Source organism: Astyanax mexicanus, chromosome 13, assembly GCF_023375975.1.
Source record: "Astyanax mexicanus isolate ESR-SI-001 chromosome 13, AstMex3_surface, whole genome shotgun sequence".
Lineage (NCBI taxonomy): Eukaryota > Metazoa > Chordata > Actinopteri > Characiformes > Acestrorhamphidae > Astyanax > Astyanax mexicanus.
In genome coordinates, this window is record NC_064420.1 from 1,378,809 (window position 1) to 1,406,728 (window position 27,920).

At 38.1% G+C, this 27,920-nt stretch overlaps 1 protein-coding gene across 3 annotated transcripts; it reads left to right on the top strand.

Moving 5' to 3' along the window:
- The first annotated feature begins 1,391 nt into the window (after positions 1 to 1,391).
- jph2 (junctophilin 2) lies at positions 1,392 to 27,512 on the top strand. 3 transcript variants are annotated; one of them, XR_007441563.1, is made up of 6 exons: positions 1,392 to 2,539; positions 6,201 to 7,014; positions 20,223 to 20,341; positions 21,226 to 22,373; positions 22,739 to 23,033; positions 23,092 to 23,263. XR_007441563.1 is itself a non-coding variant. In XM_022677077.2 (6 exons), exons 1-5 carry the CDS (start codon positions 2,161 to 2,163, stop codon positions 23,411 to 23,413), a joined length of 2,541 nt encoding a protein of 846 aa, XP_022532798.2. In that variant the 5' UTR covers positions 1,392 to 2,160; the 3' UTR covers positions 23,414 to 23,430; positions 24,007 to 27,512. The 3 variants fall into 3 exon arrangements, 2 of the variants coding, with proteins under 2 accessions (XP_022532798.2, XP_049342325.1); XM_022677077.2 differs by lacking the exons at positions 22,739 to 23,033; positions 23,092 to 23,263 and adding exons at positions 23,333 to 23,430; positions 24,007 to 27,512; XM_049486368.1 differs by having other exon boundaries at positions 22,739 to 23,264.
- Positions 27,513 to 27,920: the final 408 nt, after the last annotated feature.

Consider the following 27,920-nt stretch of genomic DNA (forward strand, 5'->3'; position numbering starts at 1 on the left):
CCACAGTAGATATATATGAAGGTCAGAAGGGAAGAGAATACAAAGCGCGCGAGCGCCGCGTAAAATGCCAATTTTAAGCGCGTGGCTGCTGTAACGTATACTGTAATGTTTTGCTTTGGGCTGTTTTGAGTACAGTAGGGCTACTCCACGTGAAGAAAATAATATATAAATATATACATATACATACACACTTATAAGCCCTTTTTCTTTTTCCTTTTAAAATAAAAATAATAGAATATTAATACATGATACATAATAATAATAATACACAATAATAAATAATAATACAGTTCTTCACATCCAGTTTTGCCCGCCGTTGCAAAACCCGCTCTCGGACAGCAGAGGGCATCTCTCCATGGTGCTGAAAAAAGGGAGGACACACCCTTTCATTCATTATTTAATTTATTTTTTAATATTAAAGACATGAAACAATTAAATGACATACATCATTAAAGTATGGTATTTTGTGACAAATCAAATAAATAAAAAGGGTGTGTTGCTTAATACTTATTTGTTCATATATATATATATATATATATATATATATATATATGTGTGTGTGTGTGTGTGTGTGTGTGTGTGTGTATAGTTGTATGAACAAAACTAAGTTAAGTTGAATAAACTTAAAATTGTATGTATTTACAACTTAACTGAGCCAAAGTAAAATGTTTACTTGACTGAGTTAATTTGAGCCAATAATTTATTTTTAGTGTATGTTAATTCAACATAATAATGTCATTGTTTATTTTGATTTATTTTTGGCTATTAAAACAACTACAGTATGCATATGTTGAGTGAACAGAATTTAATGTAATCGTGGCAATAAACGTAAACGTAGTAAGTAATATAGAGCGGTTGTTCAGTTACTTTAAATTATAAAGTTAAGTTTCGAGTGTCGAGTGCTTGAGGTTTGTATGTTGAGTTTAAAGTTGAACGTTTGTTCAACTCCATACAGTTGTATTATTATAAATTACTAAAAACATGAGTTTTTAAACTTTAATTAATTTGAGTAGACCTAATTTATTAGTGTTTATAGTGTAGATGTAGTATTTATACAGACTGTAAAAAGTTCAGAGCCTGTTGGCGTGCGCACGCGGGCACGCGCTCTCACTCATTAGGTCCTTTTGTCCATCAATCAGAACACGTGTGTTTAACTGTATCTAATGTAAACATCACCAAATGCTCTTCACTAGTCACTAATCACTCCGTTATTGGGACTGAGCGCTCGCGCCTCCCGGCTCGGCTTTAGAGGAACCCGATATGGGCAAATGCTCGCCCCCCCTCAGCTGCGCGCGATCTGGCACGCGGGTTAAAAGTGCCCGGTGTCCGGCTGAGGATTGGGCTGTATTTTTGGAACGAGCTCCGGGGTCTGGTCGCCTTGTTGGGACTCTGCTGAACCGCCCCCGCCCCACCCAGGAGAGGCAGAGGCGGCGGAGAGAGAGAGAGAGAGAGAGAGAGCCGCGGAGAGAGAGGGGGAGGCCGGGGAGAGGAGGCAGGGAGAGAGAGGGCTGTTAACCGGGACACTTCCAAACATCTACCGGCTCTCAGCAGCGCTCACCTCACCTCAACACGAAACATGCAAACTAGCTAACTAATGAACTAACCAATTAACTAACTAATTAACTACCTACCTGACTGACAGACAGACTGAAGAAAAGAGAAAAGAAAAGAGCTCATCTCTCTCTCTCTGTCACTTTGTTTTACTGGAACTTCTATTCTAAATTCACTTCTAACAGTCAAAATAGGACGAAAAGGATCTTCTTCTAAGGAAAGTTTCTGAAGCTTTAGTTAAGCTAAAGTAAATAACACACCTTAACCTAGCATACTCTTCTAGCTAAAAGCTAAACATAGCCTTTTAGCTGTAAAGGCAGACTAAGAAGACGAAAAAATCCGAAGTCTCCGGAGTCTCAACTGTCAACGGTTGGTGGAGCCTCAACTGTCAACGGTCGGTTTGGAGTCTCAACGGACGAAGCGCGAAAAAAGCCAACGGTCACAAGTAGCCATGACAGAAATTCTAACTGGATTTTTCCACTTTTTGGATGTTTCTAAAAGATTTTATCCACTCAACTAAACCAAAACTCTTGGAAATATCTCAGCTGTTGAATTTGTTTCACACTTATTTAAGTATTTTCCACCTGTTTGAGAGAGAAGTCCACCATAATGAGCGGCGGTCGCTTTGAGTTTGATGATGGCGGCGCGTACTGTGGCGGTTGGGAAGGCGGCAAAGCCCACGGCCACGGCATCTGCACCGGACCCAAGGGCCAGGGGGAGTTCTCCGGCTCCTGGAATTACGGCTTTGAGGTGGTGGGGGTCTACACTTGGCCGAGCGGAAACACGTACGAAGGGTACTGGTCACAAGGAAAGCGCCACGGTCTGGGCGTAGAGACCAAGGGCCATTGGGTCTACAAGGGCGAGTGGACGCATGGCTTCAAGGGGCGATACGGTTCTCGTGTAAGTTTAGCAAGCGGAGCTAAATATGAGGGAACCTGGAACAACGGGCTTCAGGATGGATACGGCACAGAGACCTATGCAGACGGAGGTGAGTTAGCATTAAATTAGCTAGCTTTAAATAAGTTACGTTAAATTTATTTATCGAACTTATGGAACTAACTAATAAGCAAAGTTCCTTAAAAAATGTCTGAGCAAGACCGTTCCTATATTGTCACTTGACATTTAGAGACATGGCTCCTCTGTAACACAACACGGAGGCCCCAGACCGGATGAAATGCAGGTCACATTACGCAGAGCGCTGGACTTTTTAAAAGGTGTCTTGGTCTTCGGAAAGTTTGTTTGAGAGTGTGAACAATGAGAAAGAACTCTCAAATCTAGCTAACTAACTTAGCTAGCTAGCTAATCCTCAAAGTTAAACTCCCTAATTAGCTAGCTAGTCAACCTAGCATTAACTTTAACCTTCTGGGACGTGACCACAATGCAACCAGCGCGAGTCATGCAAAAAATTAAAAATCAATTATGCTTTATTAGCTAGCTTATTTTAATTAGGAAAAAAGTTTAGTTAATAAATGCAAAATATGTAATGCTAGAAAACATTTAAAACATTTAGCTAGCCTGTTAAAGCAGCCCTCCTTAAGATTATTTTTCTTTTAAATTGAAAGTAGTAGTGTTTGAAAGAGTGGAAGGAGTATAAAATATTATAACAAATAGCATTAATGTGCATTAGGTGTTCTGCCGCCGTCTCTGCCAAGCCAAATATATCCATTCTATAAAAAACATGATGTCTTTTTTCTGGAAACACTAGTGCTTCTAATGGTTCTGAAACAAGAGCTACTGCCAACATTGATATATCAAAAAGGCAAACTCAGGCTTCAACTGCTTATTCATGCAATGTTAAAGCAAAAAAATTTAGAATTAGAGATTTTTGAGACAGGGACTGTAAATTTAAATTGACCCCCTAAATCATCTTTATTACCTTAACTTTTAAAATAAGTGCACTAAAATGTTTTAATTTCTATACTAGGACACTTTGAAAAATGTCAGAACTAAGGGTTGGTTTGAGACACAGCCCCAGTCGCTTAAACGCACAGATTACAACCAGGAAACCCCAGTGTTGCTACAGATGGCCAGTTGGTAAAAAGCCCATTGCTAAGGAGCATTTGCCAGAGAAAGCAGGCAGGAGATTACAAATTAAAGGTGTCACGAATTCCACCCTCTTTGTGTAGGTTTAGGAGGGTCTGCTGAGAATCTAAAATCTGTGATTTTTTTTTTAAGGCTAGTTCAATATTGTACACTAGTTTTTTTTAGAATATATCTGCATTTTGTCACTTGAGACAGATTTTAACAAATAGAAAATGATCGAATTATTATTAGTCAAAACAATTCTTAGCACACAGTGCTGTTGCAATGCCACTGTCAATAAATGTGCTTATTCAGCAGCACTCATTTGCACTGTAGTTTTTTTTTATTACAAAACAGAACAGTTCGTTTTTTGTTAAAGAAAACTACGCATTGGTCAATGCCATAACATAACATGACATAACATCATCCATAACCTGACATCATCTCATCTCCTTGTTTCTGCACTCTCTGTTATCTATTACTCTATTAGCTTCTCTATACCTATAGGAACACTTTGTAATTCCATAATTAAAGAGTAAATTCCTTCCGTTTTTCCTTAACCCTGCACTGTAAAAAAGCTTAAAAAGCTGTAAAAGAACTTTAAAAATTTAAGGCAACAGTTAGGATGAAGTTGAATTAACTTTCTGTACTTTTAAGTAAATTGATTTAATTTTATTAAGTATATTTTAATACAGTATAACAATAAACACAAGGTTATGTCGACTTATTTTTAGGTCAACCTGTCTTACCCATTATCCCAAAATACTGCATTTAAGTTGAATCTAAATTTATTTTAAATAAAACCCACAGTTCTCAACAATTATGTGACATAAACAGACCAGTAATAATAATTAACCCCCAAAAATGCTTGGCTGATACATTTATCACATTTATTATACTCTTTTAGTTTACCATTTATTACCATAGTATTTATTCACACATTGAGTCTCCTCTCCCCTCTAGCCTTTAGCTATTTAGCCCACTAACAAACTGCTTCTACAGAACAGACAGCTAGCTAGGTTAAAGCTAATGCTATATTATCCCAGTTCTAATCCACACACTAAGTCTCCACACTAGCATTTAGCTGTTTAGTCTGCTAACAACCTTCCAGCTTACCAGAAACTCAAACGTGAGCCAAAATTATCCATGCAACATCCATGTATTTGTATAATTACTGTCTTATAAAGTTATTTGGCATGGACAAAATATAAGTTTTTGATGTAAGTTTTAGATGAAAATAAATATCATACAGCTGTAAAATTATGCACATTTTGCTGCATGTCTAGATTTTAACCAATACTACACTGATTTGAACTGAATCAATAATTTAATAAGTTAATCAACTCAGTTAAACTGCTCTGAATTTATAAGTAGAAAACACGTTTTAGGTAAAAACAATGTTGCAAGTAATTTTATGTGCATCTATAGTTCCTGACTCATCACATTCTCATCACATCCCGCAGTGTGTAACGCAGCACAGTGTGTGAGGACACACTAATACTCCAGACTTTTGCCCTTCTGGCCTGTCTATAGGAGTGATGAACTCAGACATGTGTTGCTTGTCCATGAGACCTAGAGACATAAATAACCGCACACGGTTTATTACTCTGGAGGTGGACATGAAAGCAGCGCTGGCTGGTGTAGTTGTGGCTGAAGGCAGGAAGTGGTGGGTGTGGTTCATCAGGCTTATCTTGTTATTTATCTGTGATATGATTTCTAAATAATTTGATGAAATTGCACAAAAACAATACCTTTAGAGTAAAGCTAAAGCTAGATTAATTAATAATAAAATCCATTAATATGAATAGAAATAAATGTGTCAAGATGTAAAATTGCAAAAGCCAAATTGCATCAGATTGGTGCTTAGGATAATTTAGGACGTGCACATTTTGATGGAACCCGTGTTTGTCTTATTATTCTATGTTTTTCTGGTGAAACACTAATAAATGCACTGTAGTTCTGGTATAACACAAAAAATGCAGCTTTTCATATTGTGAATAGCATAATAATGTTTTTTTTTTTATACATTCATTTTAATTTGACAATAATCTTACAATTTAAGAAACAACACAAATAATAATACAGTAGAATTTCGATGCAAGCATTTTGCAGTCCTCAAAAACGCAGTCAAGTATAGTATTTTTCACACAATAAGGCGCACCAGATTATTTGGGTAAATAAAGCACAAGCTTAGATTTCCAGATTTCCACTAAGGCTGGGTGCAGCAGCATTAGCATTAGCGGCTAACCAGACGATTGTTGGGAAAACTAAAGGATTTTTTTTATGCTCAGTTTATAGACATAAAATCAGGTATAACAGTTTTTCCTGCTTCTGTTGTGAGTAACTGTTTCTACTCTTCAGGGAAGGGAAGTTTCTTCTAGATTTTGGAGCACTGCTTTCAGGATTTGATTGCATTCAGCGTTAATGATTCCCCTCATAATGCAAAGTTCCAACAGACTCTTGTTTATCTGCTCCAGAAACGATGTGTTAAATTGTGTTAAATTTCCAAACTAAAGTGACTCAAATGCATTTTTTTTTTATTTAAGTCTTAATGTGACACGCACAGATCATTAATGTTACAGTAATATTACCTGTATCACCCACTCATCAACTGTCTGTCTCTCCAGGCACCTTCCAGGGCCAGTTTACCGGTGGGATGCGGCACGGCTATGGCGTCCGTCAGAGTGTCCCGTACGGCATGGCGGCGGTGGTGCGCTCGCCCCTACGCAACTCCCTCACCTCCCTGCGCAGCGAGCACAGCAACGGGACCCTACTGCAGCAAGACGTCCCGCTCATCACCACCACCAACGCCTCGGGCCAGGAGTCGCCCTCTCCCACGCCCATCGGGCCGTCCCGCGGCGGCTTCGCCCTCACCCTGCACGTGGACCCGGATCAGGTAAAGCCCAAGAAGAAGGGTCTCTTCAGACGTGGCTCTCTGCTGGGGAAACTCACCAAGTCCGAGTCTCGTACGTCTCTGTCGAGTCAGAAGAGCAAACTCAGCTTCCTGCGCAGCGACTCGGCTCTCAGCTCCGCCGCCAGCGACGCCAACTCCACCATCAGCCTGGGAGAGAGCGAGGGGGAGGCCGAGGGCGGCGAGTTCCCTCCGGTGGAGGCAGACATCGACGCCACCACCACGGAGGTGTACTTGGGTGAGTGGAAGAACGACAAGCGGTCGGGCTACGGCATCAGCGAGCGCTCCAGCGGCCTGAAATACGAGGGCGAGTGGCTGGACAACCAGCGCCACGGGTATGGCTGCACGACCTTCGCAGAAGGAGGCAAGGAGGAAGGGAAGTACATGCACAACATGCTGGTGAAGGCCGTGAAGAAGAAGCTGATCCAGCTGAAAGGCACGAAGATCAAGCAGAAGGTGGAGAGGAGCGTAGAGGGAGCGCAGAGGGCTGCGGCCATCGCAAAGCAAAAAGCTGAAATTGCAAACTCCAGGTCAGTAACGCCTGGGTTAATCTGTGTTTATCTGGTTAATCTGGTAGGAATTTGACTGCAAACACCTTTACTAGGTGATTTCTGCTTGGGGTAGGAAGATAACAGAGGTAGAAGATAAGAATGGGATGGTGGAGGGGTTGGGTTGTTGGTACTCTGGTGTAAAATGGACTTTTGTTGTAGTAAAACATGATTTAAAAGTACTTACCATTGATAAATATCACACCTCTGTTTTAACACCCTTCAGACTGAGTGACATGGGGCATAATTTGCTCCGATAAATCGTTTTTTCCACCATTATCCAGCTCAAAGTAGCTTCACACCTCCTTGCTCGAATCCGGAGAGTCTATGTTTATATATATGTCTATATCAAAATCAGTAGAGTGATGGCGGCGCTCAGAGCTAAAGCTAGCATTTAGGATGTAAACAGTGGTTTTTAAAAAGCTTCTTGTGCAGTTTTTAAGTTATTAATGTCTTGTTTTAAATGTCAGGGCTCTCCAGATTCTTGGAAACTATGGTAATATAGTGCTAATCGTCACTTTTAACTTTGGGAAAATACTGAAATTCGTGGGTTTCTTTGGTCGTTTGTTCCGCCATCCTACTAGTGATTCTCATCCCCCTCGGTTTAAAGTGTGCATCTATCCTTTCCCCTAACCTACCCCTCCTGCTCAACTAGAATCAAGACACCTCTACCCATGAAATGGGGGAAATGGGATTTAGCCTTAGAGTTTCCTGTTGCTAAAAACAGATTCTCTCAGTTCAGTAAAAACTCTAGAAGTCTGACAGGTGATCCAGTCAGTACAGCGATAATAATCTGATAATTACTGCTGTATATAGAAATCATTTGCATTCAAGCTATAAAAATGAAGAGTGTCAGTTTGTCCTATTACATTAAAGCCTCTAAAAATGAAGATTATATATAAAAAATGGCTGTAAATCCATCACGTCTTGTTATAAACAGTGTGTCTCTGTCCGTGCAGTAAATACTCACAGCCGGACTGTGCGCCCTGTAAAAGGTCACTACTCAGAGTTACGTATCTAAAGTTACTCAGCTCTCAGACTCTCAGACTGTCTCTGTTCCGTGTCGAAATGTTAAGTAACCTTAGATTCCTAGTGGACCACGCCTTTACAACACATCTCACATGATATCACTGAAAACAGACACTTTTAACATTCCCAGAATTCTGTTTAAAAGCATAGACTGAGCATTCATGCACTCATTAGCTTTTAACTACAGAAAGAACAGACCTTTCCAGACAGATCTAGCTTATTCCTGGCTTTTTTATACTTTTAAACACTCTGATAGACACAGACTGAACTAATCAGCTTATAATATCACAACACACAATGTGAGTATATACTATTTCAGACTATATTTGCAATTATTAACGAATAGGAGAAAAAATAACCAATGTGCAAAAACAATCAAAACGATTAAGATGTTATATAAATACACAAAGTAACCAACCATAACATTAACACCATATTTTTGTTTCTCTGTTTGTCTGTTTTATTAGCTCTACTGATGATATATAAGCAATTTGTAGTTCTATAATAATTACAAACTGTAGTCCTGTATCTGTTTCTTTGTATTCTTTATTATTATTCTACTTTCAACCTGTTCTTTAATACTTAGGACCCCGATAGAAAAACACCACAGAGATACAGCCATTATTAAAAAAATAAATATATATATTAATATTTTAAACACCTCAGTGTCACTGCTGAATTGACCACAAACAGTGTCCTGTGGGCAGAGTCTTGTAGGCAGCTATCACTACTGGAGCGGTAATAGCATTGTCCGCTAACCACATCAAGCGCTAGCTTTTTAGTTGTTCTGAGGAGAGTATATCGGACTGTAGTCTGCGTGTTTACAGTGTTAAAAAACTAGCGCTAGCAGTTAGCTGCTAATGCCTTAGTAGAAATCTGATAATTTAAGCTAATATAAATAAACAGAAGCTCTTTATTCCCCAAAGAAACATTTCACAGGAGAGAAATCTGTTTAGATTAACATCCAGCGCTTGTTTGACTTAGAATTACGTTTTGTTTACTTAGCTTAGCTTAACCTGCTAATTTAGAAAGAAAAGCATGGCGACTCCCCTGTTCCTTACTAGTGTCATATAATGCGCCTTATAATCTAATGCACCTTATAGTGCGAAAAATACAGTACATGTTTAATGTTCATGTGGTTATTTAGCAGATTTTAAGTGAAATCTTTTTTATGTTTTTCAAAGGTTGATAATAATGAATAATTTAATTCTAAAATAAAATTGTAGTGACCGCTTTAGGAGCACTTTTCTTCACACCATTCCCGAGCTGTTATTTCATCTGTTGCCAGAAGTTTCTCTAATAAACGATTTACGTATCCCCCTCTTGTAGATGTGCATCACACGCTTTCTGACCAGGAGTGCAGGAGGTTTAATCCTCAGCGAGTGAGGAGCTGTTTTGCTTTGGCTCGTGAATCTCCTTACAAGGAGGGAAGATTTTATCAAAGCCGCAGCAGCACCTGAAATTAGCCCTCTGTTTATAACAGCGTGCATCTCAAAGATGAACTGCAGAGCCTGTCAGCGGCGCAGCGAAATCTAAATATTTTACCTGGGAGACAAGCAGATTTATTAGCGTCGGTGGCATTATGTTCCCTTTCTTATTGCGGCCGCGGCACGGCTCAGCCTTTGAGGCTCGGTGAAGATCAGGATCAGGAGCCTATTTATGCTGAAATGCGGAGAGCCAGTCAGGAGTCGGGAGGAGATGTTTGGCGCTGAGGTGGTCTCTGATTCACCGGGGGAATTTTTCTTCTTGTCTGGACGCCTTGGCAAATACGCTATCGAATATCAGCCTGTGTCAGGGGCAGACTGATTTTGCCACAGTATAACACAGTGCGGTGGAATTGTTTGTAAATGCTAATGTGATACTGTACATTAAAGTTCTTTATTTACATGTTAAAACAAAAAAAACATGGCTCCACACTGATAAACTGTCAGAAAAAAAGACTAAAATGGAGGTAGAGTTTAGTTCATCAACAGTAACAGTGTTAATAAACTCCGGGAAGACACAACAAGGTTCTTAATAGGCTTAAATTGTGTATTTTAAAGGTGTCTTTCCACTAAAATTCACTTTTTTTACACACCTCTGTGTGTAAGTAACTATAGGTTTAAATAGGATCTCCGGTGGATTTGGTGTTTTTTTACAGAGACTCTAAGACTAGATCAGTATAGGCTGAACTGCACTGAGCAGGTTCAGCATTATTACACATGTTGTAAAGTAACATATGACATCGGAAAGACTGTTATTAGTGTAAAAATGTCTTTAGTTTAAAACGTTTCTAATTGTTGTCCGTCTCGCTGGTGTCGTGTGGTGCTGTTAGCCAATCAGAGGCGATATGTTTGCATGTATAAATCTTCCTATCCTATTTTTTTTTAAATCTCAATATTTTGCCCAGCCCTAAACTATAGTCTTAGGCGGTATGACCAAAAATGTATATCACAATATTTTTTAAGATTCTAAAAGTTTCACTGTATATCACAGTATTTTAATTTATTTTAATTTATTAATTTATTTATTTTAAACTGGGCTTTTATACAGGTTTGTGACATACTTTACTGTTAGGATTTCATATAATACAAAACAATAAGGTTTTAAATTAAGTTTATTTTGTCCCACAAAATATATACACAATATATAAAGAAATCACGCTTCATTATCAGAAAAACAACTAAAGAATGTAAACAATAGACCTTTAAAAGAGATACGCTAACAACTTTAACACGGCTTCCTTTATCAAACAAGCTAAATATGTTAGTCCCATAAACACTTTAAACAAACCTAAAATACTCAATGTTTAGTATTCAGAGATATTAGAGTTTATGCTTCTTTTGCAGTGCTGTTCTACATGTCGCTCTGTAGCGTCTGTAGTGGTGTGGCGGTATGTGAAAAATGCATACTGGTTCTAAATTCCCCTCCGGTATACCGTATGAACCGGTATACCACCCAGCACTATCCTAAAGCAAAGCAGCTCTTATCTGTATCTTATAGGACACTCGTTTCTTGTAGAGCAGCGTGGTGGTGAGGTCAGGGATAAGGAATCTAGCTGGTGGAGGTTGTCGGGTGGAGAGGGGTTGGTGGTGTGTTGGCCGGGGGCAGGGTATTTTGAGCAGGGTCTGGTGTGCTGTGGAAGGCGAGGCTCCTCGGAGGCCGTGGCACCGGGTGTAAATGACGCACACGGCCGCGGTGTCAGAAAGGAGGCCTGCCTAAATAAGGCCAGACACTGTTGCTGTATCACAATTGCAGGGGAATGCAACAGCTGATATCTCCCAGCTCCCAGACAACAGCAACCAGTCGGGGTGCCCCATTCTTAACTTCAGAGCACCGCGACGGTTACACCATGCTCTCAGTTAAGCACCGTCCATTACACCTCACTTTATCATGTGCTTTTACAGACTTTTAGAGGTCTAGAGCTGGGCAATGTGACGATATAATACGATATTTTATTGTATTACAATAAATTTTCGGTACTACTTTAAAATACGGCTCCTTTATAAAGGGTTTATAAATAGTCTATAACTGAATGTATTAACAGTTAACAATTAGGTTGTAAATACTTTATACCATAACCATTAATTAGCAGTTACAACACCTTATACCACTTAGTTCCAACCCTGCAATGGGATTGGCTGAGAGGCGTTCTATGAGTGCCATTATCAGCCAGTAATGCACTGTAACCAAAGCTCTTCGTGTATTACTCCGCCGCATACAGGTAACCTAGCAACAATGCAGCGATTACAAACCAAACAGCACAAACACAGCTACAAACAGAGCAGCAATGGAACTATTTTAACTGGCGGAGTGTTTATAACCAAACAGATCCTTTTTTCCTCCTTTTTAACTCTTTCAATAAACAGCGATAATGGAACTGTGGTTCGTGCTATAATACTGTTGGGTGGTGAGACCAGTAAAGCTACGCTAAGTTAAGTAAACAAAACTGTAATTCTAAAAAAAAAAAAACAGTGCTGGATGTTAATCTACACAGATTTCTCTCCTCTCTTGTTTATTTGGGTGAGTAAAAGAGTTAGCTTTAAGCATGGTTAGTGGGTAATGCTAGTGCTGCTCTAGCAGTGCTAGCTGGAGTTAGCAGCAGGCTACAGGCCAATAATACTCACCTCTAAATCATAAAAGAGCTATTGCTTAGGACGGTTAGTGGCTACTGCTAAAATACGGCAGACTCTTTTTCCTATTTTTTTCTGTTAAAGGGATTTAAATGCCCTGTAAATGTCCAGAAGACATTTATTATGAAATATTCTTATGTTTCAAAGGAAAATATTTAATCTGTTGTTTCTGTCAAATATGTGTCTGCAACTGTAGGTAACCAAGCTGAGCCTAAACTGAGTGTGCGAGCTGTAAATTATGAAATGCAGAGTCTTTTATTTGTGGTAATTTTGTAAAATCACTTTGCAGTATTTTTTGGTGTTGGTGCTCCAGATTTGAGCCGTTTGCATGCAGCGCTATGTAAAGACCTGCGTCAGCAGTGGTGTCAGGTCTTTCAGCAGATATTAATATTACCCAACCTGTAAATGAGTGTTCTAGTTGGCAGTATACGCATGTACAACACCTAGCAGACCACTACCCAGAGTCATTTCTCTCCCTCTGTGTTTCAGTCCAGTTCATGTTAATGTAAGTGGTGTAATGAAGGTCCTAAATGTGATCTAAAAGTACAGGGTGTTTAAAGGGGTCGGCTGTCTCATATTTCATGTTCAGTGTTGCATTGGGATTCATTTCCTTGAAGCAATGATGTGTACAGTGCTACTAGAACGTTTATGAAGCCATTACAGTCTTTTAGTATTTCTACATAAGTCTGCTAATTGCTATATTACACCCCATAAACAGGCTATTTTCACACCTTCTGCCTGCGCTGTTAAAATAGAGTCAGAGTTTAGGAATGTATCTATACTGATGAGTGTGGTCCAGGTAGCTGCACTGTTAAAATAGCAATCCGCCAAAGTCAGAGCTCACCTGGCTCTTAAAGGGAATGATGAGCATGTGGATTATAGCACTGGATTATAAGGCACATTATAAGATACTCTAGTAAGGAACAGGGGTGTTGCTATGTTTCTCTTCTAATTCATTAGGTCTCACCGTTGGGTGGTGGTGGGGGTAGCTTAGGTTAGGTAAAGCTAAGCTAAATAAACAAAAAAAAACATCTTAATTTTTTTTAGGAAGTCAAACAAGAGCTGGATGTTAATCTACACAGATGTCTCTTCTGAAAACCATTTATTTGTATTTATTTACAGTAAGCTTAGATTTCCAGATTTACACTAAGGCTTGATGCAGCAGCATTAGCAGCTAATCTCTAGTAAATGCCGCCCAACAGCGCTACACTGAGGATCACTGAGTGTTAGTGCTAGCTGGGGTTAGCAGCAGGCTACAGGCTGATAATACTCATCTCTTAACTGAATTATAAAGCACACAAACTATTTTGGGGAAAATTTAAGGATTTTAAATGCGTTTTATGGTCAGAATGGTATGTTATAATAAAAATGCAGCTTTGGCTATTTAAAATTGCATTGATTTTTTTTATGTTTGCACGGTGCATCAGTGTAAACACCCTGATTGTAGGAGATGAATCATATTCTTACTGTGTAACCAGATACAATTTTACTGTTATCCTGCGGCTCTGCTCTTTACTCAAACCCTGACAGCGTGTTTCAGTCGGCTGAGATGCTGCAGCTCATCTACAGGAAGTGCCATCTGTCAAAGGTCTCTGTACCTACTGCTTGGCAGTGCTAATACAGGCATGGACGGCACTGAACGCCCACACACAATTTGTTACTTAATCTCTTATTATTTCACTCCTTTCTGTTCCCTTATGCTATCCATAAAATCTGTTAGAAAACTGATTTACTACAGTTAATTTGCATTCATTTCTGATACAGGCGTATGAACGCCAAAACTGAGTCTCGATTCGATACTTTGGCAATGCAGTAAAAAAAAAAATAAAAATCCGAGTTGTCCCTGAAAGTTGTTTACATATATGTTTTAAGGTATCAAAGCATTACATTTTAAGCACAAATATTTCCATTATAATATGCATCTTTTCACAACAACCATTCTGTGATTAATTATAATTAACATCATGATTTTTCCCTGTGTTTTTATACTGTATTATAATATGTTTTAGTTTTAATGCTTCTTAAAATGAGAATATTGTAATTAGCTTGAATAATTTAGGTTTTGAGTTTTTGAGCTTTAATGAAGAAAACAAACACTAGTGTAGCTGAATATATTGCATTTTTTTGCTTAAGAGAAAGTGAGAGAGAAAGAGAGACAGAAAGAGCAAGAGAGAAAAAGAGACAAAGAGGGAACAAGAAAGAGAGAGAGAGAGAGAGAGAGAGAGAGAGAGAGATCTTGACAATTTGAAGGAGATGAAGCGTGGATAAAAAAGTGTGATCTTTTCCGGATTCCAGTTCTTTGAAAATTACGTGATCCGTCCTGATTTCCAATCAAATGATCGGATCCAAAGGAATATTCCAAAGGAAAAGTCATAATTAGACAAATAGACAAACACAATCTAACTAAACCAAACAAAACACTAAAAACTAATTGAACACACAAACAGCTGTATTGTATCATTCATGTTTTTTATTGAGCACATCAACTAGGTTGATTTGTATCTTGTATCTCAGAATTAGCTATATAATTATATATCTGCATCTCTACTGAATTCTGCTGTATTATATCTCCTTCCAGGTCATGCTAGGACTGTAGTGATTGAACCAGCTAATGGACAAGTGTCTAAAATTCATTACAGAGAATCCTCATAAACCAAACTGAGCTCAGGAACTGCACGCTTTAACATTCCTCTGCTCAGATCATGAGGGATTTAGTCCTGAAGTTGTATTAAAAGATAATTTGAGCTAAAGAGAACCCCAGTAGGGCTAAGAATACCCCCGGATTAGGGGTTAGAGAGCCTTTGGGCTTCTATATCCACTTTATCTTTGTGCCTCAGTGAAAATTGTTAAGAGGATTTTGCAGCCAGACACATTAAACATATACCAGACACATTTAGAGTACAGCTGTAACTAACGTATTAGTTAAATTCAATTTAAATCAAAGTTTTGCTCCAGAATCTGGCTTTATGCTATTACTAAATGATCATTTTTTATGATTCGTTTCTGCTTGGTTTGTGCAAAAACATTTTTGCGAAGCAGTTCAGGAAAATGTTTGCGTATTTAACAAAATACTTAATTCCTTTTTTAGAAACACCATGCGCCACTGACTGATTTAAACCATGACAACAATTAGACGTCCATACTTATCTAAGCTAATAAAGAGAATACAAAATAAAATAACATTGTTGTCCCTGTAAAAGACCTGCTCACGCACCTTCACACTGTGAACACGCAGGTCAGTTTCCTCTGCTGAGAAGCGCAGAAGAGCTACGCCGTTAAAATACCAGTCCACCAAAAGCAAAGCTCACCTGGCTCTTTAAGATAATGAGGAGCAAGTGACACACTGATTGGTTTAATTTTAACCTCTTAGGACCTGGCGTCCACATGTGTGGACATCACATTTTGGGTTTTTGAGACCACAACACGCTCTTTAAAGGCCAGGTGTCCACTTATGAGGCCATTATACTGTCACCTAGTGGTGGAAGAAGAGTTTAACATGTTACAGTTTCAGAAATATGAATTTAAACAGTAAATATTTATGTTTTTTACTTTGTTACGTCTACATGTTGAAGCAGCTCTTCAAATTAGCCATTATGATCAAAAGGACACAATTGTTTTTTCTACTTTTATTTTGCACTTTTTGATTGTGACTTCTTGTGTTTTACTGGAGTATAAAACTAAAGTCCTCATACGTGGACATAATTTTTCTCAGAAACTACATCATGTAAAAAGATAATTCTGTGTTTTTACACTAATCAGGTGCCAATTAGCCCAAATAATAAAGAAAAAGAAAAATGCATGTAAGAGTTCAGATACTAGGGAGTTAAACAGTCCCATGGATACGAGCCAGTTGTGTCTCAGTATCAATCACTTCCTAGATAAGTAAGTCTGGAGGGAGCCTGGAAGCGTGCTGAGTGCTGGTGGACAGGTGTAGATGTAAGATCCACTACTGGAGTCCTGAGCCCTTCTAATGGTTCCACTGGGAAGTGGCTTCTAAACTGAGTCTTAAAGTGGACACGGCTATTTCTAGCTCAGGCTAACGTTACAGCATGTCAACTATTCCCACAGTAATCACAATCTGCAGTGCTCTAACTGTCCAGCTCAAACACTGCAGCACTGTTTCAATCACCAACACACAGAGGGGGGGGGTTAAATATGAGAAATTAGGTCTCTATGTAAAAATATGATTTTTAAATTAAAGTTAAACGAGTATACTGTAGGCTTACTTGTAAAAAAGTTAACAAAAAGGAATCAGACTAGTGTAAAATGAACATTGTTGTTTTATTCTATAAACTACAGACAACATTTCTCCCAAATTACAAATAAAAATATTGTTATTTAGAACATTTATTTGCAAAAAATGAGAAATGGCTGAAATAACAAAAAAAAAAGATGCAGAGCTTTCAGACCTCAAATAATGCAAAAAAAAAAAAAAGAAAAAGTTGATATTCATAAAGTTTTAGTTCAGAAATCAATATTTGGTGGAATAACCCTGGTGGTTTTTTAATCACAGTTTTTTCATGCATCTTGGCATCATGTTCTCCTCCTCCACCAGTCTTACACACTGCTTTTGGATAACTTTATGCTGCTTTACTCCTGGTGCAAAAATTCAAGCAGTTCAGTTTGGTGGTTTGATGGTTTGTGATCACCAATCTTCCTCTTGATTATATTCCAGAGGTTTTCAATTTGGTAAAATCAAAGAAACTCATCATTTTTAAGTGCTCTCTTATTTTTTCCAGAGCTGTTGTGCATCGATACGCAAAGTAGTACATTTACTTTATACTTAAAATGTATTAAAAAAGATGTTTAAAAAAACACATATTTAAATCTACTCAAGTTAGCAGAATTTATATGAAAAAATCACTTAATCACTTAATCAATCCAATGCTTCTATGTTTATGTTGTATTTAAATATAGCTTAATTACTATCGAAATGTACTTACAGTACATTTAGCAGGTATTTAAGTAATGTACTTTTTCCATGTTAAGTATACTCTTAAAAAATATACTTAAATGGGACTTTTACAGTTGGAAACTTTATAGATTTCAGTCCTTATTTTATAGTTTAATGTACGCAGAATTTTTTCTGAGGTCGTCTAATTACTGTACCAGGTTGGGATGCTTCAAGCACCACCAGTAGTCCCCAGTCCAATATTTTTCAGAACCACTGCTCTAGAGTATATTTGTTTTTTGAAGCTCTGCTGTAGTAAATCTATTTGATAAGAATATATATAGAGATATAGAGCTGCCCCGCACTACAGCCTTGCTCATATCTCATTGTCAGGAGCTGGGTGTTAAAATAATTTATTTCTGCTCCAGCTCGATGCCTGAAGAATATGCCCTCCCCTGCTAATAATACTCCTGCACTACGCAACCCCTTACCACACACACACCTGACCTCTGAGTTCAACCCTCACACAGTTCAAACACACTCCACAGGAAAGTTTACTCCCTGAGAGTTAATATCAGCTCATATTAAGTGTATATGCGTCACTATCGAATACAATATAGTAAAGTAAGTTAAAATCTTACTTTTCTGGGAGTTTTTGGCCTTTTAACTCTGTTCAACAGTTAAATCTGAACTGTTGTAAAAGTTAAAATAGATTAAAAAGAAACATAAACTCCTTCACAGTGTTAACAATTAATGCAAAAAACACACAAAGCATCATTATTGATCATTATTATAACAATTTCCTACTCCCTAAGTGTATGCCAGTGTATTTATCCATTGCATGGGAACTTTAATCCTGCATTGCATTTCTCAGTACATTACGGACAATGGTAACTTGCTCTTATAGCCTACAACATATCAGCAAGGCAAACAACCATTATATAACATGTTATATATATATATAACATATAACATATTATGGAATACCCAATAAAAGGTATCCTTGGTGGGCAAGACTACACACTGATGGTAAGCTAGGATTGGGGGGCACATCCATTATGCAAAAAAAAAATGATGCTGAACATTTGGGTTAACACTGAAATATTTATAATAACTTAAATAAGTCAAATAACGTATATATAACACTGAACACCATTTAAATCTGAATGAGTTAAAATTACACTTTGAGAGTGAAAATCATCTCTCAGCTGTTTAATTTCAACTTTTCAGCAGTTTTATTGTTTTATTGTTGAGCGTTTTGGGATTTAGCAGATTTGCGTCTCTACCTGAACTCACAGGGAGGAGCAGGGAGGGGGGGATTGTTCTGCGCTTTTTATAAACAGGGCAGAAGACAACTGCTGTCCCGTCTTCGAAATAAAGACTATGTGGAATGTCTTGGAGGAACAGAGCTGAGCGTCGTTTTAGAAAGAGCTCTGTCAAAATCAAACACAAAAAAACTGCTTTCAGGATTCCTTCTGCAGCCGAGCGTTTAAAACTTGACGTGACTGTAATGCTTTTAATTATTAATAGGTTTAAAGGGGTCATTGGCCTGTGCTACCATCTGCCAGCAGAGAGTAAATAAAAAATAAAATGCACTGTCACCCAAATGAACTCCAAATCCCAGAGTTCCAAGCAGCGATCAGTTCAAACCAGGCACACCTCTGTCGCACCTTTGTAGAAAACTTAATGGGTTCGTATATCATGGTCCAGCTTCTGACAAGAAAAATATTCCCACAAAAGAGTTGTATTGCTTCAACAGCCCAGGTGGGCATATCCTCAGTTAAAATACATAGTTTAAATACATTTCCAATACCAGCGCACTCATAAGAGAGGAGATAATTTGTTAAACTTATATTTTGTTAAAATCATAATTGGATGTAAATCCACTGCAGATTCATTGTGCAATATGCAATGCAATTTAAAGATGAAAAAAGGTATCTGATATGTTATATTATTGACTGATTTTCTGCTAAAATATGTATATTTTATACAATTTGATGCAGTGTTGTTTAGCGTGTTTGATTATATCTACATTTTGCCAAAGTTTAAAACATTTCAGTCATTGTCTGCTAGGAAAATAACTAATAAATGAAGACATGACTATGTAGGATGTGCTGCTGTCAGCAAACATATTTTCAACATGCATGACATACTTCACCAATTCTGTTGAAAGCAAAAGGCATCTTGGGTCATGAGCTGTAACCCAAGCTTAGGGGTGGAAAAAAAAACATTTTAGGGTATTTTTGCGCTAATATTTTTGCGATAGTAGTTTTAGCAATATGACAAATATGAAAAAAAAATATTTCAGTAATATTTATTTAGCATAAATATAGCAGTTGAACAAAAAAAACAAATGAACAAAAATATATATAAAAAAGGTTTCTCTCTTTGATAAACAATAACTTTACCAAGACCAAGAAAATGTATTAAATGTAACAAAAATAAGGTATTGTAACAACAAAAATACACCACGACACTAAAGTTCAGTATATTTAGAGCATGCATAACCTGTAAACTGCAAACAATTAAAGTAAATACAGTAAATATTAAAACACATACAAAAAAGACTGATTTTCGCAATTTTTTTTTGCCATTGTTTTTTTTTTTGGCAATATTACTGCATGCAATATACTTTAGCACACCCTTATTCAAGCTTGTTAGTGAATAATTAATTTCTGAGTTATACCTGAATCAACAGTGGGGTAAAGTGAGGGGCAGATAGGCTGGCAGGGTAAACAGAGCTTTCCTTTTGCGGAGTGGTTCTGAAACGCAGCCATCTCAGATTACATTTATAGGCCTGATGTTCCCTCGAGCTTATGTTTGGAGTATTGCTATTTCTACCCTGTCTTTATTTTTGTACCATAAAGAGCCTGGGTTTTAGTGCGCTGGTTACAGTGTTGTGTCGCAAAACAAGTGAATGAAATGAAATATTAGTTCCAGCCAGTGTAAAGTCTAGCGTAAAGATTAATTGATTTCACAGCTTTTAAAACAAGAATTATTTTCCGTTTAAAAGCAGTTGACCTTGTCCTGGTCCTCACCTTCTGATAAAAGATTACACTGTTTAACTTCTTGCTTGTTCTCGCTTATTACAGTGGAAGTGCAAGCATGCATTTGTGCTTTAATATAAAAGGTTAAATAAATGTTTCTTCCTCCTGCAGAACCTCCCATGCTAAGAGTAAAGGAGAGGCAGCAGATCAGGCTTCTCACGGTGCTAACAACGAGTCCAGTATTGCCCGAGTCGTGGCCAGAGAACTGTCGCCTTCATTCTATCAACCAGGTAACTATAGAGAATTTCATGAAATTACACCTAAAAAGCTGCTCGTAAGGAAAAACATGTTGGAGGATGCAAAAGATTTGAGACCTTCCATCAAGACGATAACCCTAAACATACAGCCAGAGCTACAGTGGAGCTGAAATGATTTAGATCAGAGAATATTCATGTGTTAGTTACTTATGTTCACGTTTTAGATGTAGATCTACAGGGTTTGGACAATGAAACTGAAACACCTGAAATCATTTTAGTGTGGGAGGATTCATGTCTAAATTGGAGCAGCCTGGTGGTCAATCTTCATTAATTGCACATTGCACCAGTAAGAGCAGAGTGTGAAGGTTCAATTAGCAGGGTAAGAGCACAGTTCTGCTCTAAATATTAAAATACACACAGCATTATGGGTGACATACCAGAGTTCAAAAGAGGACAAATTGTTGGTGCACGTCTTGCTGGAGCATCTGTGAACAAGACAGCAAGTCTTTGTGATGCATCAAGAGCCACGGTTTCCAGGGTAATGTCAGCATACCACCAAGAAGAACCAACCACATCCAACAGGATTAACTGTGGATGCTGTAAGAGGAAGCTGTCTGAAAGGGATGTTCGGGTGCTAACCCGTATTGTATCCAAAAAACATAAAATTACAGCTGATCAAATCACACAGAATTCAATGTGCACCTCAACTCTCCTGTTTCCATCAGAACTGTCCGTCACCACAATCAATTATTGTGCTCTAAAACCAGGTGTTTCAGTTTCATTGTCCAACACCTGTATATTACAGACAGAAAACAGCATTCTTACATGTTTTCCCTCACTGGAACATGATACAGGTCTGAAAGGGTTAATGAAGATGTATGAAGACTGAGATGTATGTTTTTTATTGTGCACCTCAGGTCCAGAGTATCTAAAGAAGCGAGTGCTGCAGGAGATTTCCAAGAGCAACGAAAACGCTGACACAGGCATTCATGAGCCCCTGCTGGCGGAGGAAACCATGCCCACGCCTCCAGAGAGTCCCTTCGTGCATGAGATGGACACCCTGAGGCCAAACATCAGCCCAGCACGAACACCATCACCTGGCCTCATCCCATCCACCGCCCCGGACCCCAACTACCTCAGCCCTGGGAGCTGGAATGGAGACAAAACCAGTAGAGGCAGTGGAGGCGGTAGCAGAGGCGGCAGCCGGCCGGGTAGCAAACCGAGCAGTCGGCCTACAACCCCGTCTTCAGCTCCAGCTCCAGCCCCAGCCCTGGAGGAACCTCCAGCCCCCAGCAGTAAAGGCCCATCTCGAACCCCCAGCCGCCAGAGTGCCAAAGCCGAACAAGGCTCCGACCTGGAGATCAAGCCCCTCCAGAAGCCAGATTCAGAGCTGAACGCATTAGAACCTGTTCCTGACTCTGATCCAGCTCCACCTCCAGCTCCAGTAAGGACCAGCCTCATCTCATCCACCGATGAAGAAGAACCTCTTCCTCGTCCTGCCTCCAAAGTGTCCTCCAAAGCCCAGGCGACCCCAGAGCCCAAAGACGTTGAAGATTTGGAGCCAGAACCTGAGGTTCCTGTCGCGATGACGGAGACGAAGTTGGAGATGCCTAACAAACTAGAAACTAAGCCTTCACAGAGACGAGATCCCAGCCCGGCGCCAAGAAGAGATCCCAGCCCGGCTCAGAGACGAGATCCCAGCCCAGCGCCGAGACGAGAACCCACGCCAGTTCTGAGACGAGATCCCAGCCCGGCGCCGAGAAGAGAACCCACACCATCTTTAAGAAGAGATCCCAGCCCGGCGCCGAGACGAGAACCTACGCCAGCTCAGAGACGAGAAGCCACTCCAGTTCTGAGACAAGAAGCTAGCCCTAGCCCAGCTCAGAGACGAGATCCCAGCCCGGCTCCCAAAGCTGTGCTTAAGCCTGAACCCAAGCCTGTGCCTAAACCTGAGCCTAAAGCCATCGCCAAGCCACCTGCCAAGGTGGAGCCCAAAGCTGAGCTCAGGCAGAGGTCTGTGGTGAAAGCCCCCAGTGAAGTGGCGGAGGCCACAGAACAAGATGAGGTGAGAAATGTAATTTTCACCTACGATGCTCGAATAATGAGGGAATTATGTGAAGGGTTTATTATCCTTTTTTCAGATTTATATCCTGCCTTTTTAGTAATTAAATAAATAAAAAACACAAGAAAATTACCAGTGGTGTCCATTAAAACCCTGCATTGAACAACTAGTGATTAGAACGATTAGTGATGTTACAAAACGTTTATCGTGGATTACTACTTACTATCATGGAACGTGGATTACTAACACTCCATGCAGTGCTCAGAGACTTCATGAGATGATCTCACGATGCACCATCTTTACCTTCCCAGTGAGATCAGTGTGCAAGAAACTCATTTGTCTATAGAATAGCTCTTCCTGTTCTACAGAAACCACATCCTACAGCCCAGAAAACCACAACCGATGATGACAGATTGTGTTGCACGAAATGCAGCCCTGGCTCCAGTCCCACTGACCGCATTTTTCATAATCAGGCACGTCCATGCAAGGCTGATCCACGAAGTGACAGATTTTCACCTTCAGAAAGCTGACTGTGTTCCTCTCAGACTGGTAATAAACTGTGCTGCAGCAGTACATCCTGCCCGTCTCATGTGACGTTCAGAAGATTAGCTGGTATTAATATTTTTTTTATTAAATGCTGGTATGGCCTGGTGACCGGATAAGGTTAAACAGCTGTTTTAGTGAAACAAACGGTGAACGGTGGTTTCCAGTTAAGAGTAAGCTGTGCGCGATTGGCTGCTGCTTCTCACTGGTGTGTGTAGAATGTAATTATTAGTGTTCTTGAATGCCTCAAGTGGCAGAAAGGCACTATATAAGTGTAATTGTAATAAGTAATAATACTAGTTGACTAGTAATTTAGAATTTTGGAATTTTGGAACAAGCCATAGACATTTACAGTACATGAAATTGTGTTTTTTTTTTTTTTTTGCTTAATATTGTTTCTATGTTTCTTTTATTTTCAGGGGCCAAACACAATTATGATCTGCATGGTCATTCTGTTGAATATTGGCCTGGCGATTGTCTTCGTTCATGTCCTTTCCTGATGAAAAAGATGTCCAAGGTAAACTATATATATATATATATATAACAGTAACATATATATATATATACAGCTCTGAATTTTTTTTTAAATGATATTAAAATGATATTAAATATAAAACCTCTGGAATATAATCAAGAGGAAGCTGGATGATCACAAGCCATCAAACCAACAAACTGAACTGCTTGAATTTTTTTCACCAGGAGTAAAGCAGCATAAAGTTATCCAAAAGCAGTGTGTAAGACTGGTGGAGGAGAACATGATGCCGAGATGCATGAAAACTGTGATTTCTGAACTCTTAAAACTGTATGAATATAAACTTGTTTTCTTTGCATTTCAGCCAATTCTCATTTGTCTCATTTTCAAATAAATGCTCTAAAGGAGAATATTGTTCATTTTACTCAAACATAAATCTATGAATAGCAAAATTGGGAAAAAAAACTGATTCATAAACTGAAGTGGTCTATTTATTTTTTGCAGAGCTGTATATGTAAATATATACACACATCATCTGTTCATTTTGATTTATTTTAAGTTGATAAACCCAATTTTTTTTTTTTGAGAATGCAAAATAATAATAAAAATATTTTTTCTCAGACATTTTTTTTAAAGCAAGACCATCTAAAGCGAAGAAAGAAGAGAGAGGGGCTGTAATGGACGCTGTGTTCTCCGTTTGAGGCTTTGCCGGCGTGATGCACACAGTCTCAGGAGGGCTCTCTCCAAGCCTCTTGAAAGACACTTGCTATACGGTGTGTAGTTGGACTGAGGAATGCCATGCAATGAAAGTGTTTCTGTGCCTGAATGCCAGAGGAGCTCGATAAAGAGGAAGAGGAGGAAGAGGAGGAGGAGGAAGAAGAGGAGGGATTTGTCTGTATTTTGCTGCTTTTGAGGGAGATACTCCGCATGAACCACTGCCAAGTACAACCCTGTTTATCTGCTAATGACACTAATGATTAAAAAAGAAATAAAAATCGGGACGGTGACATTTCTGACTTTTCTTTAAAGGGCTAAAAAAAAGAAACGTGTTGTGTGAGAGTCACAGAGCATACACTGCTTCAGCATCTGTCATTTTTCACTCACTGCATTTTCATCTGTGGAGAATACATTCATTCAAAATGCCATGAATTGATTTTAACACACTTTTAACTTTTTTTTTTAATTTGCTGTATTTCCTGGTTTGTTAGAGATCACGTGAATTAGATGATCTGCTAATAAAATGAAGCAAAATCACCTGTTTTATTATATATGTTTAAAAAATGAGAAAACACTGATAATGCTGATAATGATACATATATTATGCACACATAAAAAGATGTCTTAAAATCTTTGTGCTGCCCATAATGCAATTGTTTTTTACAAGAAAAATAAATACATCCATGTTTATTAGCCTTTTTCAGGTAAAAAAAATGAATTCTATTTTTCTAAAATAAAAAATACAGGCCTAGGGATATAAAAATTGAGTTTTAATTGAGTTCATGTGAGGAAGACGAGATGGGATGTCTAAAAAAAGTACAAGTGAGTCAGATGGTTCGAGTTGTGAAGAAATAAGAGGGCTTTTCTGTCTTTCAACATCAACATCCCACTTCAGATGGACTTTCTGCTGCAATATCTTCTAAAAAAAAAAAAATAAACCTTCAAAAAAGTTCAAGAAATGTACTGTGAAAAGATGTTTTTTTTTTTTTTTTAAAAGAATGTAGTTTGTGCTTGCTATCTTTTTTTTTGTTTGTTTGTTTCTTTTTCCATAGAGTGTAAAATAATGGTGAAAACAGTGAAAACATTTGAGTGTGTTCAAATCTGTGCCCAATCAAACAAAGCTGGTTTTATCTTGGATCTTCTATGCATGTCTGCAATTCTCTGGATATGTTTTGTACATTTTTAAATAAGGACACTTTCTGTCGACAGTAGGGATGGGAATTGATAAGATTTTTCCGATTCCGATTCCCTTATCGATTCTGTGAAACGATTCGATTCCTTATCGATTCTCTTATCGATTCCAATTTGGGGAAAAAAGGAGAGCAAACAGTTTCATAAGCACCAACTTTGTTTACTTAAATATCATACGACCTTACAAACTCAACAACAAGGTCAACATGTCCACAACAATGTGCAACTGGCAATATGGAAATGTAGCAAATACTCTCTAATTATGTTGTGTGCGCAGATGTTTGTGCATATTTGATGTATTCCCTCCCGGCGATGTTATCAAAAATTTACAATGGTTGCAAAACGCCCTGTTGCCATCCTTGTGTAGCGTGAAATGAAGCCAAACTTTCGAGCGTTTTAACCTAGTGGACGCCATTGAAAAGACGTGCTTACTGAATCATGCGTAACATGCGTAACTTGCGTGATCGTGCTGTCTGGAATCGATAAGAGAATCATTAAGCAAGGTGCCAAACGATTCCGTGGAATCGAAACACACGGAATCGATTCTCAACAGGAATCGATTCTCAATTCCCAAGCCTAGTCGACAGCATGTGAATTATTTTCTCAAAAGTTGGAAAAATTGCCATCTTTAAGTTTGTTTTTTTGTTTGTTTGACCCTGTTAGAATAATGACTGATACCTCAGATATAATGCAAAGCAGCTCCAGGTCTTATAGTAGAAGGTAGTAAAATGCTGTGTTTATAGACACTGCCCACATATTTAATTTAATTTAGCAGTTTAATACTGATAGAATTAATTTTTCTCAAGGTGATTCAAGAGATTCTGTAAATATTTCTTTCCACACAGAGACAAATAGACGATGGTACCTCATAAAGAGAGATATCAACACACGAAGAACAGGTTAAATCCAATTTAGTCACAAAATTACAGATTCTAAATCTAAACAGAGCATTATATGTTTATAACAGAGCAGTATTTACATTTATTTGTAATGTGGAAAATTAAAATTTAGTGCTATCTGTCTGTAGACACTGCAGTTTTATGACTTACCGTATTTTTCACACTATAAGGTACACTTAAAATCTTTTAATTTTCCTAAAAAGAATTGTCAGTGCGCTTTATAATCTGGTGCTCCTTATGTGAATGTGAATTTTACTAGTCAGGTATTAAGGAGTAGAAAAGCCTCTCCACTGAACTACAGAGTTATACAGACAGGAGTTTCAGTTTAGTTCCCCAGCAGTGTTAGCATTAGCTGCTAACTGCGCTAAGCGCTAGCTCTTTTTCCCCATTCAGAGGTGAGCATTATCGGACTGTAGTCTGCATTTTTACCGTGTTTAAACAAGCTACATGTGACAAACAGCTAGCTAATATAACCCTGGCTAACCAAAACACTCAGGGTTCCTCAGTGTAGCTCTGTCGTGTAGCATTAGCCGCTAACTGCAGCTAGCCTAAGTGAAAATCTGAAAATCTAAGCTTACTGTAGATAAACTGAAGCGCTTTACTCACCTAAATAAATAGTTAGATTTCAGAAGAAAAATATACCTTATAGTGTGAAAAATACGGTACATAGTCCACTATAGGGAGCAAGTAGGGATTTGAGATTCAGCCAGAAACATTCATAATTTGTGATCTCAGCTTTTTTCATAGAGCTGTTTTCCTAAAAAAAATAGTGTTTTCAAAATCTAAACCTTGTTCAATTGTCAGTAAAAACAGAAATGTTAACCCTCACGTTTTTAAATATTGAGATACTTTTAGACACTTTTTGTTCTATTAATATATTTTTTTATGATTTTAATTTATGATAGTTTACCAAATCCAAATATTAGGTGTGAAAAAGCAGAATTAGTCTGAATTAGACTGTTTTCACTTGAGTGGTTTGCACCGGCATTATTCTGCAATATGACTTTTATTCTCCACCCTCACTGTAATTTGTGTATTTTTTTCACTGTAAATGATCAAATTTCCTGTGCGTTTGTTTGCTTTTGACATGATTTGGACACATTCAGTCGTGCTTTGATCAGCTGATGGTTACACATGTTCAGTATTTATAATGTTGGAATTAAATACAACTTTTAAATGTCTGATATCCCTTTATTTTATTTTGATTTAGGTAGCAAATAATCACGTTTGTACTTTGGAAGTAAGAATCAATCATGGCATTCAAAATGTTGGACTGTTCAGTTCATACCCACTGAATGCAAATAAAACTAATTTTCAAGATTTCAAGGGTTTTTTTTCATATGCTTTATATTTGGAGTAAGCAATTACTATCACTGTACTGAGTGCGAATTTTAAGATGGGCTCGGGCTCTTTAGTTTAGTAAAAACATAACTGAAAACATCAAGGTCCCCATAAAAGATAAGTTGTAAAAGGAAAGTGCATTAAGTATATATTTTTAAAAAGTTTACTTAACATGGATAAGTACATAGTTTTTGCATTAAAATAATACATAATTAAATAAGTAATAATTGTACTATTTTGGAACAACTTATGGCAATTTAAGTATATTTCAATTGTAATTAAGCTACATTTAAATACATTTACATAAAAGTGCATATGTATTTTTTTAAACATTATTTTTAATACTTCTGTATTTTTAATGCTAGTAGAAAAAACTACTCTAAATTG

Bases quoted from the DNA above. Each gene is read 5' to 3' on its own strand.
- jph2 (XM_049486368.1), top strand. From the start codon at position 2,161: ATGAGCGGCGGTCGCTTTGAGTTTGATGATGGCGGCGCGTACTGTGGC. The intron at 2,540-6,200 runs GTGAGTTAGCAT...CTGTCTCTCCAG, and splicing joins AGAGACCTATGCAGACGGAG to GCACCTTCCAGGGCCAGTTT. The intron at 20,342-21,225 runs GTAACTATAGAG...TGTGCACCTCAG, and splicing joins GCCTTCATTCTATCAACCAG to GTCCAGAGTATCTAAAGAAG.